Source organism: Enoplosus armatus, chromosome 9 (genome assembly GCF_043641665.1).
Source record: "Enoplosus armatus isolate fEnoArm2 chromosome 9, fEnoArm2.hap1, whole genome shotgun sequence".
Classification (NCBI taxonomy): Eukaryota; Metazoa; Chordata; class Actinopteri; order Centrarchiformes; family Enoplosidae; genus Enoplosus; species Enoplosus armatus.
The window spans coordinates 2,688,749-2,703,720 of NC_092188.1; the positions used below are offsets into that span (position 1 = coordinate 2,688,749).

General features: G+C 40.3%; 1 protein-coding gene across 1 annotated transcript; it reads left to right on the forward strand.

The window, feature by feature from the left end:
- The first annotated feature begins 809 nt into the window (after window positions 1-809).
- Window positions 810-3,104, forward strand: mcl1b (MCL1 apoptosis regulator, BCL2 family member b). The gene is made up of 3 exons (XM_070911330.1): window positions 810-1,470; window positions 1,802-2,052; window positions 2,220-3,104. The coding sequence occupies exons 1-3, from the start codon at window positions 969-971 to the stop codon at window positions 2,334-2,336; spliced, it is 870 nt and encodes a 289-aa protein (XP_070767431.1). The 5' UTR covers window positions 810-968; the 3' UTR covers window positions 2,337-3,104.
- Window positions 3,105-14,972: the final 11,868 nt, after the last annotated feature.

The following is a 14,972-nucleotide window of genomic DNA, read 5'->3' on the forward strand; positions in this document are numbered from 1 at the left end:
TTTTACTTGTGTAGCAAAGAACCACAAGTAAAAATATCTCAGACAGGGAAGTCAAGAACTCTACTGTTCTTGCCAATATACCTCATGTAATAACATAAAGGTTATGTGTGCAGGACAGAGTGGCTATATACAGTATGTCATTGATATGTCCCCTTTTTGTAATTTACTGCAGTATATAAATTACATGTCCCTGCAATCTCCAGGCAGGTCTAGAATCAGTGTCAATGTGAAAGTTTGAAGGCATTTATCAAAACATAAACAGACAGGACTTTTACTCATGCCACCATAACTGCTGCATAACACAACTGCACTTACACCACGATATTGTATTTTTTATATATACATATATATATATATATATAAAGGAATGCTGTATTAGTTTAAACTAGTAATCTGATTAAAAAAAAAAAATATATATATATATATATAGATTAAACAACTTCAGAAGCTGCAATATTATTGTTGTCTTTGATATTGACGTTATTATCTTTAATAATGTTCTTGTAGATGTTATTATGACTGATGTTGGGACTATTCCAATAATGCCTCCTCGGTCATTAATTTTCATGGAAAAATACAAAAATAACCCACAAATCAGTCACAATCACAAATGGACCCTCCTGTTTTATATATATCAGCGTCAGAGTCACCACCACTCTGAGTCCTCCACTTTTTTTCGTTTAGAAACGAGCCTCAACAAACAACAAACAACTATTTGAAAGACGTTTGGGGTCTGGGAACGTCCGTGACGTAGATTTAACGACGCACTACGTACTACGCACAGTGTATAAAAGTGGGAAGCTGTGCCAGTCTTCATTTCCGTTTCTGCGGGACCGCGCAATGGAGAGTGAGTGAATGTTGGGGATAGGGCTAGCTTTTTTTGTTTCACACAGGCTAGCGTTAATCCTTAATTACCACACTTGTATCCAAACAAGTCAACGTAATTTAAAAACTAGCTAATAATTAAAATGAATATTGTACCGCCGAAGAAACGGACCGCGTCGATCAACGTTAACGTTACCGCCGGAATCATGGGCCTTATTCTTCCTCAAAATGGAGTCGTGGAGGGACCGATGCACTACGGCTCAGGAGATTCGTCCCCGCAGATTGCCATAGGCTCGTCATTTGAGTCTCGGAATGTTGGGTCCAATGATACCCCAAAACGGCCGAAGATCCTGGAAGTGAAGTCAACAAAAGGCTTTGTAACAAAAAGCCTTCGGGAGAACAGCGACGACATGGAGGACGGGTCGTTGCCGTGTACGCCGGAGTTTCAGTCGGACAGTGAAATCGACGCCTCCAGTTGCCCAGCAGGGGACGAAGTCTTGGACATTGACACGAGACAACTCGTGAGCCGTTTCCTGAGGGTCCATACTGGACTTTCTACATCTCAATGGAATGAAAGTAAAGCACTGTCAACAATGAAAAGAGTGGTGGAGAACGTGTTGGAAAAGCACAGATACGCATACAATGGTAGGTAGTGAGCATTAAGCTAGCTGTTGTACGTGTATATGTGTGTGTGTGTGGGGGGGGGGGGGGGGGGGTTATAAGTTACAAAGACGGCTGCTCGTAGCATTTGCCTGCTTCAGCTACAGGCTTTATTTAACTCCATTAATTCTTCACAACGGACACCATGTTTGGAACTGCTGTTTTGACCAGTTCATCATTAAGTCAGCAGTCATCCACTTATAACTAATTTCAACGTTGTAAATTGAGTTAATGACCTCACAGAAACGTCACCTTAAATGTACAAACAAGATAGATTTCTGATCCAGACCTTTTTTCTTTCTTTTTTTTTTTTAAGGTATGATCAACAAACTGTCATTGGATGACAGAGGGGACAATGCAAGCTATATCGGCGCAGTAGCCAAGAGCCTCTTTGCAGACGGAACCACCAACTGGGGTCGAATCGCCAGCCTGGTGGCCTTCGGGGCAGTGGTGTCTCAGTACCTGAAGGAACAAGGCAGGGAGAACGGTGTGGAGCTGGTGGGACAGGAGATCTCAAAGTACCTGCTGTCAGACCAGAGGGACTGGCTGGTCAAAAACAACTCCTGGGTAAGTCATGACTAATGGCTGAATGACAGGATGTAGAAAAGATAGCTGGTTGCATAACTGCCCTCATTGTGCAATAAATCCTGCATGTTGGTGAACTTGTATGTTTGCCCCTGTGCTTCATCAGATTTATATCAATTTCTTTTTCTTTTTTTTTTTACCCTTTCCAGGATGGCTTCGTGGAGTTCTTTCGTGTAGCAGACCCGGAGTCCACAGTGAGGAACACACTCATGGCCTTTGCTGGATTTGCTGGGGTCGGGGCAACACTGGCCCTGTTGATCAGGTGAATTTGTTGGACACGCAGAGACTTCATTTTTTAACAGCCTCTCAAATTTGGACTAAATACGAAGGACTTTGACGCTTAACTGCAGAAATGATGATCATCCGTTTCTAGGGCTCCCTTCTACTCCCAACTGCAAAATAAGCAACATTTTTGCTTTGGATATAAAGGGACAGGCCTTACAGACAGCAGTCGACCTTCAAGCAATTAGGTTTTATTTAATTTACAAAGAAATTTATTTTTCTAATAAATATAAAATGTTTCTATGCAAATTAAAGTGGTATGGGCAGTCAGTTGACCTGATCTTTGCTTGGTTATGGGTTTGTGCATAATTATATCACGATTCCCTGGCGGTAATGCTGTTTTGTAAGGAAGCCCCAGGCCAAACCAGGAAGGGAAAGCTACATTTTTCCATGTCATGCAGTTATGAAGCCTGTTTCATAGATCCCATTCATAACCTCTGGATCCTTTTTGTATGGACACTTAACCGTGAGGGGAGGGTTGATGTGGATTTGCATGTAGCTCTGCTTCTTTGTAATGAAAATGTTGGACCTGCTCTAGAGACGAGAGCAACCACATGCCGGATTTTTGGCTGTACAGCAGCCTGGAAAGTTTGACTCTGTTGGAAAAAATGAACAAGAACTGAGTTGGGTGTTGATCGACTGCACCAGAGCTGACTGAAGTTTGGGAAGGATATTGGTTGGCAGAAAGGGAGAAGACAATAATGAATAGAACAGATCCAGTTGTAAGCTTTGAAATAAAAAAATATGATTCACATGGTTTGACCTTTCTGATAATGTTTTTCTGTTAAGGGAATTTTTCAACAGCAAAAGACAGGGGTTACATCTACTTTCATACTTTCTGCTGTGCTGAAATGGGTCGCCTCGCACTAAACTAAGTTTAACGCCTCCGCACTTGTCAACCTTTTGATGTCTATTCACACCACAACCCAAGACAGACCAATGGCTGCTGTTTCCTAGAAATTTGATAAGGCTGTGGCAGCGCCTCCATCACTCTGCGCACTCAGCTGCATCCGCAGTTTTGCGAGTTGCAGTGTTAGCATGTTGAAGAGCTGGTGCACAGCAGCTGAATGCACCCACACTAGCGAGATTGTGAAACTGGGGTAAAAAACAGTTCACAACATCCTCAAAATTGCATAACACTGTCTACTTCCTGGGTTGGAAGGTCTTGTAGCTTCTCTAATCAAAATATAATTTGTTTGTCATATAATCTTAATCAAATATATCATACTTAAACAAATGGTATATTTGAATGTTTATAATGTGTCTGTTCTGCTCTACTGTTGCTTGTAACAATCTAGGAATACAAGAAAATATTTGCACTTATTGTCATCTAAAACATTAAATCTTAATGTAGACCATATTGAGCCTCAAGTAGGGAAATCCTTGGTGATGATGTGAGGCTGCGCCCTTGTTTGTTCAGATCCTCCCGTTGTCTCGGGTTACAGGACAAACACAACACTCGTCGAGGTCTTAGGAGGAAATGGAGTAGAGCCTCTCCATGGTGATGATCCACAGCAGACCTCCCCATGTCCTCTCCTGTGGCGAATGATGTTAGCCACCACCCTGGTTACCCCCTGCACAGTTCATTGTGAAGGCTGCTGCACAATGGGGAATTGAGGCTGAGGCAATTTTATAGAGCAGTTTGCACCATACACAAGTGGATTGGGAGGGTGCAGAAAACAGACGGCACTGCAGCGTCTTGGAGCTGAATATGTAAAGAGCACTGAGTCTTTGAACAACCTTGATGTTGGTAACTAGCTTATTAGAGCAATATATTAAGTGTGTGTATACATTATTTTCTGTTCTACCTAGAGTATTAAAGCCTAATGTTTTTGTTTAATATAGTGTTATCCATCTGTATGGAGAAGTGTGTTACGCTAGCTTGTTTATCAATGACAGGTTGGGCGTGCCAGGGTCCAGTTTGGCTAGATATGCAAGCAGTAGATGCGTGTGCACATACTGAAACCATAGCTGTGTCAAGGTGAACTAATGAAATTCAGGTAACCAAACATGATGACTTAGTAGGGCTGCACAGGAAACTCATCACTAGGCTAAATATTGGTATGTTTTTTTTTTTTTTTCCCCTTTTCTTTAAATTGCCATGAATTTGCACACAAGATCTTAAGTCTTAGGCCTAAATAATCTACATCCAACTGAAAATGAAACTATTGTGGTTGGCTATGTCAACAGGGATATTGACACATTTTTTTGGACGTTCTCATCGTGGTTATGCTCAGTGGTGAGACGGTTGGTTATCTTTCACAGCAAAAGAAACAACTTGAGGAAGCTTGTTCTTTCAAGAAAACAGAGCTCACCAGAATTGTCAAATATAATAGTGCAGCACAGCGTTAAACTGGAGAACCCTTCAGCAGGTGAACACATTCCTATTGTGGGATAGTTTTAAGGAGTGGTTTCAAACTATTGTCTGCACACATACTTGACATTCAGATAACGTGTGCACTATTGATTATATTCGGCTAGATCACTTCCCAAGAACTGCCCAACCCAGAGGAAACCAAGTATTATTCAGGACTTAGACCTATGCTGTGCTTTGCTCAGCTTTCTGTGCATTAAGCATTCATAAACTTCAATTCCTTTTGGATTTTAAAGGAAATAAGAATCAGAATCAGAAATACTTTATTGATCCCTGGGGGGAAATTGTACAGTACCGGTGCTCCCATTCAAGAGTAAAGTAGCATAATTTAGAACTAAAAGTATGTACAAATATAAAAATAAGAAATAGAAAATAAAAAAAAATTCACATTTACAGTATTTATTTTTTAAGTGGTTCTCTGTAAACAACTTGGGGTTGTTGGCTGCTTTCTGGTGGCTCCAACAAGGAAGTCTGTCTTGACACACATTTGAATGACAGAAATGCTAAAGAAAACTTCACAAAACATTTGAGATTAGTTTCAGAATGAGATAAACCCCGTTTCGCCATGTTTCATTGCTCAAAGTTTTCTTCATACAGAAGCTTCCCACATTAGCCAGCCTGCTGCAGTTTTATTTGCAGTTTGGTAACTGGAGCTTTGAGCAACGGCCTTTTCAGACCGTCAGAGCATTGGCTGTAAGCCTCTCCACTTCCCCGTAGCAACAGCCCGCCCCTTGATTTTAAAAAAAGCAACAGTTTCTGGGAAGTCAGCTGACGCACAAGTTTATCTTTAACAGGAGTACTCAGCTGCAGAGTTACGCGTTTGAAGCTGCGAATACTCCGAATTCTGACCCTGAGGTGCAAAGATAGGCCAAGTCTTCGCAGTTTGAAGTAACACTGTGTGAAAGAGAAACCCAATTTGTTAAATGAAAAAGTTAAGTGCTTTCACGTCTTACCAGCAGAACAAAAACAGACACAGAACAAGTACTGAAACATCACAAAAGCTTCTAGAGCTGCTTCACTGGCAAAGAATTAGAGACTTGCAGTCCTTTGAGCTTCAGAAAGAGTCTTTAATTACACCTTGGCCTACAATCTTTGCTCTGCTATTTGAATATACGGAAGTTGTTTATGTACACATGCAGAGCAGCCCGAGGGTGTCTCTTCAAGCCCTTCCTGTATCAGCATAATGGCTTTGAGCAAAACATGTCTAAATGTGTCTCGAGACATTTTTGTTTGTAGTGCCAAATTGTCTCCCTGTTTGGTCCTTACTGTGGTGCTTCTGCACTACACTTCCCAGAGATCACTTGTCTCAGTGTAGTTCGTACTGGTGTTTGTTTATTCTTCACTTGACTTTTGTTTTTAAATTCAAGGAGGCTGCACACTTCAATTGTCTGCACATACATGGCTACTAAATCCAACTCCTCAATTCTTAATTTAATTTACCTAAAACCACCACATCCTGTGTGCCAGAAGCCTTTTCTCTAAAACTTCATGCAAAGAGTGGACATTTGCATGCAGTCTCTTTGGTAAAAACCCTGTAAGCACTTTGTTCCTTGTTACTTTGAAATATGCACCAGCCTTCCACTCATTCCTACAGTTATCTATAAATGGACGTCAACACATTCTCCTGTTTAATCTAGTTTGGATGTAAAGCAGACGCACTCTGTCACTGGTCCTGGTACTGTCCATTAGTCCTAAACCAAAGCAGCTTTTGAATTGGTAAACTCAGTATGTGCTGACTGATGACAAATTGGGAGGTTGAATTAATTATCTGCACATTAGGCTACTTTACTCTTTAGATGCATGTAATCCTATTTGGTTGCTCTGAAATAAAAAAGCTGATTATTACAGATCTGTAAATATTACTATATGCAATTCTGAGACTATATTGAGACCAGTGATGTTCTGTAAAAGATTAAGACTCCAAATAGCACTAAAACTAACTGATAATTGATTGTATTCTACAGAAAATTCATCTATGTCACTTAAAGAAGTGACTTATCTAAGAAGTTATGGGGAAGAAAATCACTAGTCGCTAGTTTTAAGTTATATATTAACTTACAGAACTATAAATGATTTGATTTGCTTGCTTGGCTGTTGGTCAAAGTAATCAAGCAAATGGTTTTTCTGAGATTTCATCGAGCTTTGGTAATCTATTTTATAAACCAATGAGTAACTAATAATGAGTTAATCAAAAACAATATGCGATACAAGTAGAAAAATAGCTTTAAACAGAAGTATTGAAATAGTCATGGGTCAAAGGGCTCTCATTCATCAGCGCCTCAGTCTGAACTCTGAACATTAAGCTGGATACTTATCACAGATCAAATTGAATCCTCTGGGTGATGTGTCATGTTCCCCTCTGAGCCGAGTCATCCCGTCTTTTGAAACTTTATTCTTTGACTGATGACCACAGTGCAGTATTAATAGACAGCTTATCCACGTTGGAAGTTGTGCCCTGCAGTTCCTGACCTCATAAAATCTTCATCTTTGTTCAGTGTAATCGGAGTAATACTAATCTAAAACAAAATAAATGTGGTACCTCATTTATATATATATATATATATTATAGTATATTTTTACTCTTCTAGAACTTGTATTCTTTGGCACAATGTTTCACTAACACTTTTTTCAGATGCTCCAACTTAGATGGAGAGCTTCACAAAAGTCTGAGCTGATGTCATAAATAGGTTGGCTCCATCAAACTTTACTGCACAACTGTGCAGGTTTAGGATTCAATCCAGACCTGGGGTCTGTCTCCCACTCAAGAATTTTGTGTATGGATTATTATTTATGTATATTTATTTTTATAAACCCTTGTACCTGTACCACAGGCGATGCTTCTGCAGCTGCCGGGGTGTGTGTGGAAAGATTGTGGAGCAGCTCAACTAATTTGTGATTTGTTCAAAAAAAAAATCATTGTATTTGTGTTTAGGAGAAAAATATCCATCAAAATAGGATTACAGATTGGTGTCATCATGATCTTTGGTAGATCCAGTGTCATAATAGCGCTAAGCTACCAAGGCTGACTACTCCATACAATACACACTCCCCACCAACCTGGGTCAGCTGTATACCTTAAAGCCTGGAGTGCATGGAAACTAGTTAGAAAGCGAGAAAGAGGAGTTGTAATAGTTTGCTAAAAGTAACTGATCAATTATTGAAATGGTTAGTTTAAAGTCATTTTGAAATAAGTAGCTATAAGAAATGGCTGCCACTTCAAGTGATGGTACCAAAGCAAACTTGACCAAACTGACCTAAACACTTACAACTGAATTGTAAAATATCCACTTTAATGTAGTGTTCCTTACCATCCCCCTTATAAACAACTGAAATGAACACATTTGGAAAATGACGGCTGGGGTCACTGAGCTCATCTGATGGATTTCTGGATCGGCATTTCTTGTAATAGAACGAGGTGTTCTCGCTGAAACAACAGACTGATGTTTATTCTTGCATTAGCTGTGAGACTGAAGGTAATGAAATAGTAGTAGATTTAAGAATCTGGTACATTTTTTGTTCATAATCTGGCTTTTTTCTTCCTCTGTTGTGAGTTTTCAGGAATATGTTGCAGTATTCTCTCCCATCAAATCACTGTGGCTGCTGTGAGACGGCAGCTACGTGTCGTTTTGTAACCGCCTGCTCTTTCTCAGTACAACGTGTACTCCAGAGCAGGTTGTTGACCCTGCATTAGGTCATTGGAGGCTTTCCATGTTTTGTTTTACAGAGGAAAGAACAGTTCAGTAACAAGGCCAGCATTCTGTCTGCAAGGGGAGTGATGTTCCCAGCAAAATTCCCAGCTTGTTATGAACAGGAAGGAAGCAGCAGGACATTTGGTCTAAGAATAAATGTTGCGCCCCAGCAGTGTATTCATGGGCCTCCTCGACTGGCACACGTTCAGTTAAGATCAAGACTTAACATGCCAGTGTTTTTCTTCTTCATTCTTCCTTTCTATTCTTCCTTTTCCCAGTTAGCAGATGAGAGAATCAAAATGAAAGAGAAATAACTTACAGCACATAAGGCTGTTATTTACTCATGTGCATAGACTCAGAAGTGCACAGGGAAAACGGTTTCAAATGATCCGTCGGAAGAGACAGAATGTTCCACAGAGTGTTAGATGTGAATGTGACGGATATACAGTATGTTTTATTTCTGCATTTTTAATCTGGATTCTGGTGCAGGAATCTACCAGAAGGTTTCAGGCTTTCATCCACTTCAAATGGGATTAATCAGCAGACTGTAAAATGCGAATGAATGCTCCAGAAGAAAATGGGGCGATGAGCTTGTGTTCAGTTTGTGATATAGTTTTGCAACTCAATGTGTTAACACTCATTTAAGTAACTGGCTTACTGTTGGGTTTCTGTAGTAACCTGATTTCTTGTCCATGTTTACTTTTAAAATAGTTTCTAACTGTGACAGCAGTGTGATGGGGTGCAAGAAAACATCATAATCACCAGCATCCAAAACAATCACGTCCAATGTTAGACTCAAGCTGAAACCAAAACTTAAGTCTACATAAGGTGAACAGCAGACTATTTGAATATAATACACATTTGCACTATGAAGAAGACCCAAATGATAAAAAAGATTCACACTTTTCAAGCTGAAGCCCCTTTAAACATGTGGTTTAGGTAAAGTCTGATTCCTGACCAGCTGCATGTAACTACACGTAAAAGACAAATCTGAAACCGGCAGACAACCAAAGTGAGGATGCAAATTCCAACCTTTTCGGACCATTGTGGCCTTTAGTTAATGACACGGTTGTTGGGGAAATATGAAACTAGGTGTCAAACATCTGAAAAGTAGGTCACCTGTTTCCTTTTCAGTCAGTGAACTCATATGAACTGTGACAGAAGATGCATTGACTCTGGAGCCTCTGCGTTGTGTTTGCAGAAGCATCATGACCTAGCTGTAAAGCATCTCTTTCCATTGACTTCTGGTATTTCGGGGTCAAATTGCGACAGGTCCGGGCTTGTTTGACCCGAGTGCTCCAAGGTGTGATGTTGTTGTTATGTCTGGATAAACCATCAGATGGGTGGAGGGTCAGATGGTCAGTGTCAGTTACAGCTTGTCCCCCACCCCGCTCGCCTTCACCTTTTGTTTGGAAACCGCATATTTGCCGAGCATTGATGGTGGTTTGTTGACGTCCAGCATTTCACACACTGGAGCCCAGGGGTTCAAAAGCCACAGAACACAGCTGAATGGGGGCATTGTGTTTAAAAAAACAAAACAACAACAGTGCTGCTGACAGTCATCTGCGTAATTCATATGACCAATTATCACTATCATGTCATGCATCTTTGGATCACATGCTTTTTGAATGGATGAGTATGTTGAAATCCCTGTTTTAGCTTGTGGGTGACTCGAGGAGAAGTTCAAGAGATTACCTCATCATCAGCAGGATAATTACACACCCCCTCGTCTTCCCCCATCTGAAGCTGGGATCAGCACTTGGTCAGCAAAAAAACTGAACACAGACCCTTGGGTAACGAATCATCTCCCAGTGCTTGAGATCTAAAGTTACTATTCAAGCAAAACCGCAAATTTTTAGCTGGTCAGGCAGAAGTGCTGCAGGGAGGACAGACATGATGACTCGTACCCTAATAATGTCTATGATTTGGACAACATGACTAGACCAAGTCGGACTGAGTCGGCTCTAGACTGAGCAGTTACTGTTAAACGTTGGGAAATAAAGGCCACGTTCAGACCGACAGTAGCCCCCTCGTTTGTTTGAAGAGGACCAGTCCAGCTGTGCAGAGAGCTCCAAAAACAAATGCAGGGTTGCCCACCAAAAAAATGTTGATGCATTTTTGCCAAAACTCAATGTCATCTAGCAAGGTGCTGCGGTAGCCAATCATGTACATGCCAGAGCACACTCTTGCTTGTACTTTCTACTTTGATTACTCTCTATTGTTTACCTAACTGTAACTTTTCAGAGTTGTAAAATCCTGTCTCTGAAGACTTACAGTGCCTTTTTTAATCTGACTGCAATCTGAGACAACACCCTGTTTCTCCAGTCATGCATCTTTGGATACCCTGGAGGTATTTTTTGCTCCATTTATTACCCATTTCCCACAGGTTGCAGTGCAAATAAATTGTTTACCATCTGTTTATTATTTTGGTACAGTTACATATGAGCATTTCTGTGCCCAAAGGAATGGGGACGTTTCATAGCACCACCAATGGGAAACCAAACAAAAGAAAACAGAAAACAAGAAAGTACCTTTAAATCAAAAAATGTGCCTAAACTCTGTGTATTTAAGTGTATTTAATAGGACTGTAATCAAATTTTACATTTAGCTATAAGGCTGATGTAGCAAATGTACGCTAATATTACATTTGTCAGCAGTGCCTGGGATGGTTTAAAATACAAACCAGACAGTTTCAAAAGTGACTGCACAGCAGCAATGTTTCCAGACTTTAACCGAGAGGGAAAAACCCAACAAATCTTAAAACGCACCTCAACTGCCTACATGTGCAATAGAAACAATATTTAGGTCAAGTCTCAAACCAGAATTAGTTTTTAATTTAACTTGTAAACTAATTTTCTCTCTCCTTGCTGATGTCTGGTCATTAAAATGTTCAGCTGCTTCACTCAACACATGTAAGTGGGACAAACTGTGTTAAAAGATTAACTTGAACTTGTTAACCTGACCTAATCACAGTCACATGAAGAAGAAGTTAGGGAATCACTTGTTTGTAGCGCAAATTGTGCGATCTCTCCTCTGCAAACATAGAAAAGGTTGATATTTCCAGTGCTATAGTTCCAGTTGTCAATAAGCATTAGAGACAGCCAACATAGAAGATTACATTCTTTCAACATGTGGTGTGATCACACCTACGGTTTGTTTACTTTGATCTGAACCAGAGTTGAAAAGTTGACTTTTTTTGTTTCCATTTGTGTTTTTTTGGGTTCATACCTACTAACCGCAAGGAAATGCGTCTTTGTAAACAGAGGGCTTAATAATCGGTTATAAAGGTTTTTTTTCTTGTTTTTTTCATAGGATCACATAACCACCCATATTTGCTTACTGACAAAACACAGCCTGAAAAATCTGCCTGCGTGTTTTGTGCTCCTCATCTCTTTACATTGCTTGCATTGTGCATATGCATGTGGTTGGATTGTGTTCATAAAACGCAATGACGCATGAATTCAATATCTAGTTCTGAAAATCTGACAGCAATGAAAACAAAATCACATTTTTACATGTATGCTTACATCTCCACCAAGAAGGGGTTTCTTTTATTTTAATGTGGAATAAAATGACTCTCCACAATGCGAAACAGTTTTCAGTACTGCCAATCCCACTCAGAATCAACATTCCGTGCTGCAGCTTTATGCAGATTTCAGGTAATTTACCATTTTTCTGTTCCTTCTGTTTGATTGCGTTTGGCACCAATATCAAACCAAGGTCACAGGCTCTCAGCTTATGAGCCACACAAGAGTGTATCCTACCTTCCCACTGTGAAATGGCAAGAGAGTGGTGAGAGAGGAAAAATATCTTTTTTTCTCAGGAGTTGGTGAACCAAACGAGGTATAAGACATGTTGAGAAAGAGGAGTACAATGGGGTATTCATGTGCTCTGTCTTTGCTGGGTTTGCAACATTAGATGGAGATTGGAGATTTGGGTGTGTTATGCTTGTAGTGGCTAATGTACTGTATTTTACCTGTACGATGTCAGTACCCTTCTTCTTGTAACAGCGTAGTTTCTTATAGTTGGTGGGAATTACATTTACAAGCTACAGTTCACAGTGAGACATTTTATGGCATCTTGGATCAGAAGGTTTTAAATCCACCAAACTAAAGGAAAGGAGTAAACATGACTCAAAATAAACTGCTTCTGAACATGAAACAGCTTTTAGGTACTTTCTAAAAATCTGTTTTAGCCAGGATAGCTTTGCCGAACGTGAGCAGTCATTTTTAGCAGCATCCTGCTTCACACTCATACCGTCATACACGGTCACATCTGTAAGTTCCCCAGGTGAAACACGGTCTGTTGGGGGGTCAGATGGGGTTAATTGTCTAACTCAGGGGCACCTTGGCAGTAAGTAGTGAGTAAGTAAAGCACTACTCGGTCACGTCTGTGCTCAGATTTTATCCTGCTGCTTCAGATCCCAACCCAGTACACTTCACTAAACTGATGCTAGCTCAGCACACACTGTTCAGCTGTGTAGGTGTAATCTGCAGACCATGAAAATGACCTGCTGTCAGAATGTATGGTGTTGTCCTGGCTCTGATAAATGTTTTACCAAGCAGATGAAATTACTATTTTCAGTGCATGGTTCCCCTGTTGCATGCCACAGAGCGTATCTACACACCTATAAAAACGATAATTAGGGGCTTTTCTATAAGCTTTGCTTTTGTTTTGTCTCTCAAGGCCTTTCTGTGAATTTGGGTCATGGCTGAAGTCTTTCATCCTCCCCCATGGATGACGTTGGGGAGGATTACAGCACAGACAAAATAAGTGCTCAGCTGATAACCAAAGACACAAAGAGGGCTGCCAGCTCCAGCCTGTCGCCTTCATATTACCAGAAAGAAGTCTGTTTGGTAACGTGTTGATCCCTGTGTTGTTAGTCTGTCATTTCACAGAGACAAAGAAAGGGCTGCTCAGTGTGTTCCAGAAAACACTATTTGAAAATATAATCCCCTCAAATTCAGCCGTGAATGCTGATCAGATGGATTTTAGAATTATCATAAATATTTGTGATATTTTGTACTGTTGGCCGATGGCTTAATCCAGTGTTTTGGTATCTAAATCCTACTGTACTAGAATTCAATCAATGTTCCTTTAAACCGGCAAAGAGGTTTAGCAGTTTAGCAAAAGGTCAAATAAACAGTTAGCGTCCTGTTTGAAGTTCCTTTGAGCAACATCTTAAAGGATAAGGCTGTGGATACTCTTAATTATTCTTATTGTCACCAAATCTCATGAATAGAACAAAACCAACAATGACTGGATCCGGCTAACAAGTATCACCTTCCCTCATCAGCATGAACACACACACTGTAGTTCATTTTGACTCCTAATACACCGTCCTGCTCAGAGGTGGACTGAGATAGTAACTGAGGCCAGGAATCGAACAGCCTAGCCTTGGCTACTTTCCACACATTAACAACAGACCACGTATACTGTAACCGTTTTGTTGTTTGAAATATTTTTACTGTTTATGTCAGTAACATATCTTTTAGTTTTATTACTACACACAAGAACTGCCTCAAAATCACAGCCAAGTGTCTTCAGTTTTAAGAGTTAACAAATTGCACGTCTATAAGGTTATAGGAATAAATAGTCATATATATAATTTGTGCGCTTTTTGTAGCCTGGCAGTTCTGCATACACATCTCCTTCCTACTTCGCATGATTGAGTGTTGATGCCATTTATTCATTTTTTTTTTTACTAACACTAAACATAGAATCAACTTGGGAAGGGCAGTTGTGAAATTATAAGGTAGCATTTTTTTGTTTTGGTCAAATACTAACCATGTCTCTTGTCTCATGTCTCTTTCCTCGCTTTTCAATGTACTCCCTCTCAGCTCCACCTTTTCTCTTTCCCTCACTCTCTTTCATCTGCGCTGCCAATTGGTTTCTCCACACTGTTTGGCCACGCACACACAACATGCAGGCTGAAAGCAGGCAGGGGAGCTGGTGGTCTACAGTTCTGAGTGCTCAGTGGCTGCCCCGTGTCGCTAAGATTTACCCATTTCATTTTGAAGTTTTAACTCTGGTCTGACACTCGAGAGCAATTCTCCCGATGCCCTCGATGGCCAGTCCGGGCCTGGCCCTGCTACCAGAAACACTCACTAGAGCACGAAATGTGTATTAATCCACCACCGAAAGTAGTTCCGAACAAATGCACTATTTACTCGTGTTTGAGTAGCATTTGCTAAAAATGACAGTGCCCAGCTGTTTAAACTATACATTTATGACCCATTTTTAAAGATTTACACCTTCAGTAGGAACAAATAGGCTTTGGGCTGGGACAGGGTAGGGAAGTCAGAAAAAGATGTAACTATAATTAACTTAAAAGAAAAGAAAGAGAGTTAATGATTCATAATGCTGTTATAATGCGTACTTGTAAAAGGTGTTAATGGGACAGATCAATAGATTCGACACAAACTACAATGTATGGACATTAGGAGAAACTTTCCAGAATTCCCTTAATTTCATGACGAAGGATCTTTTATTTTCTGTTAACTGAAAAAACTGTTGAAACGTACAAAATGGCCTCCGGTGCGTTTACATTTGCATTA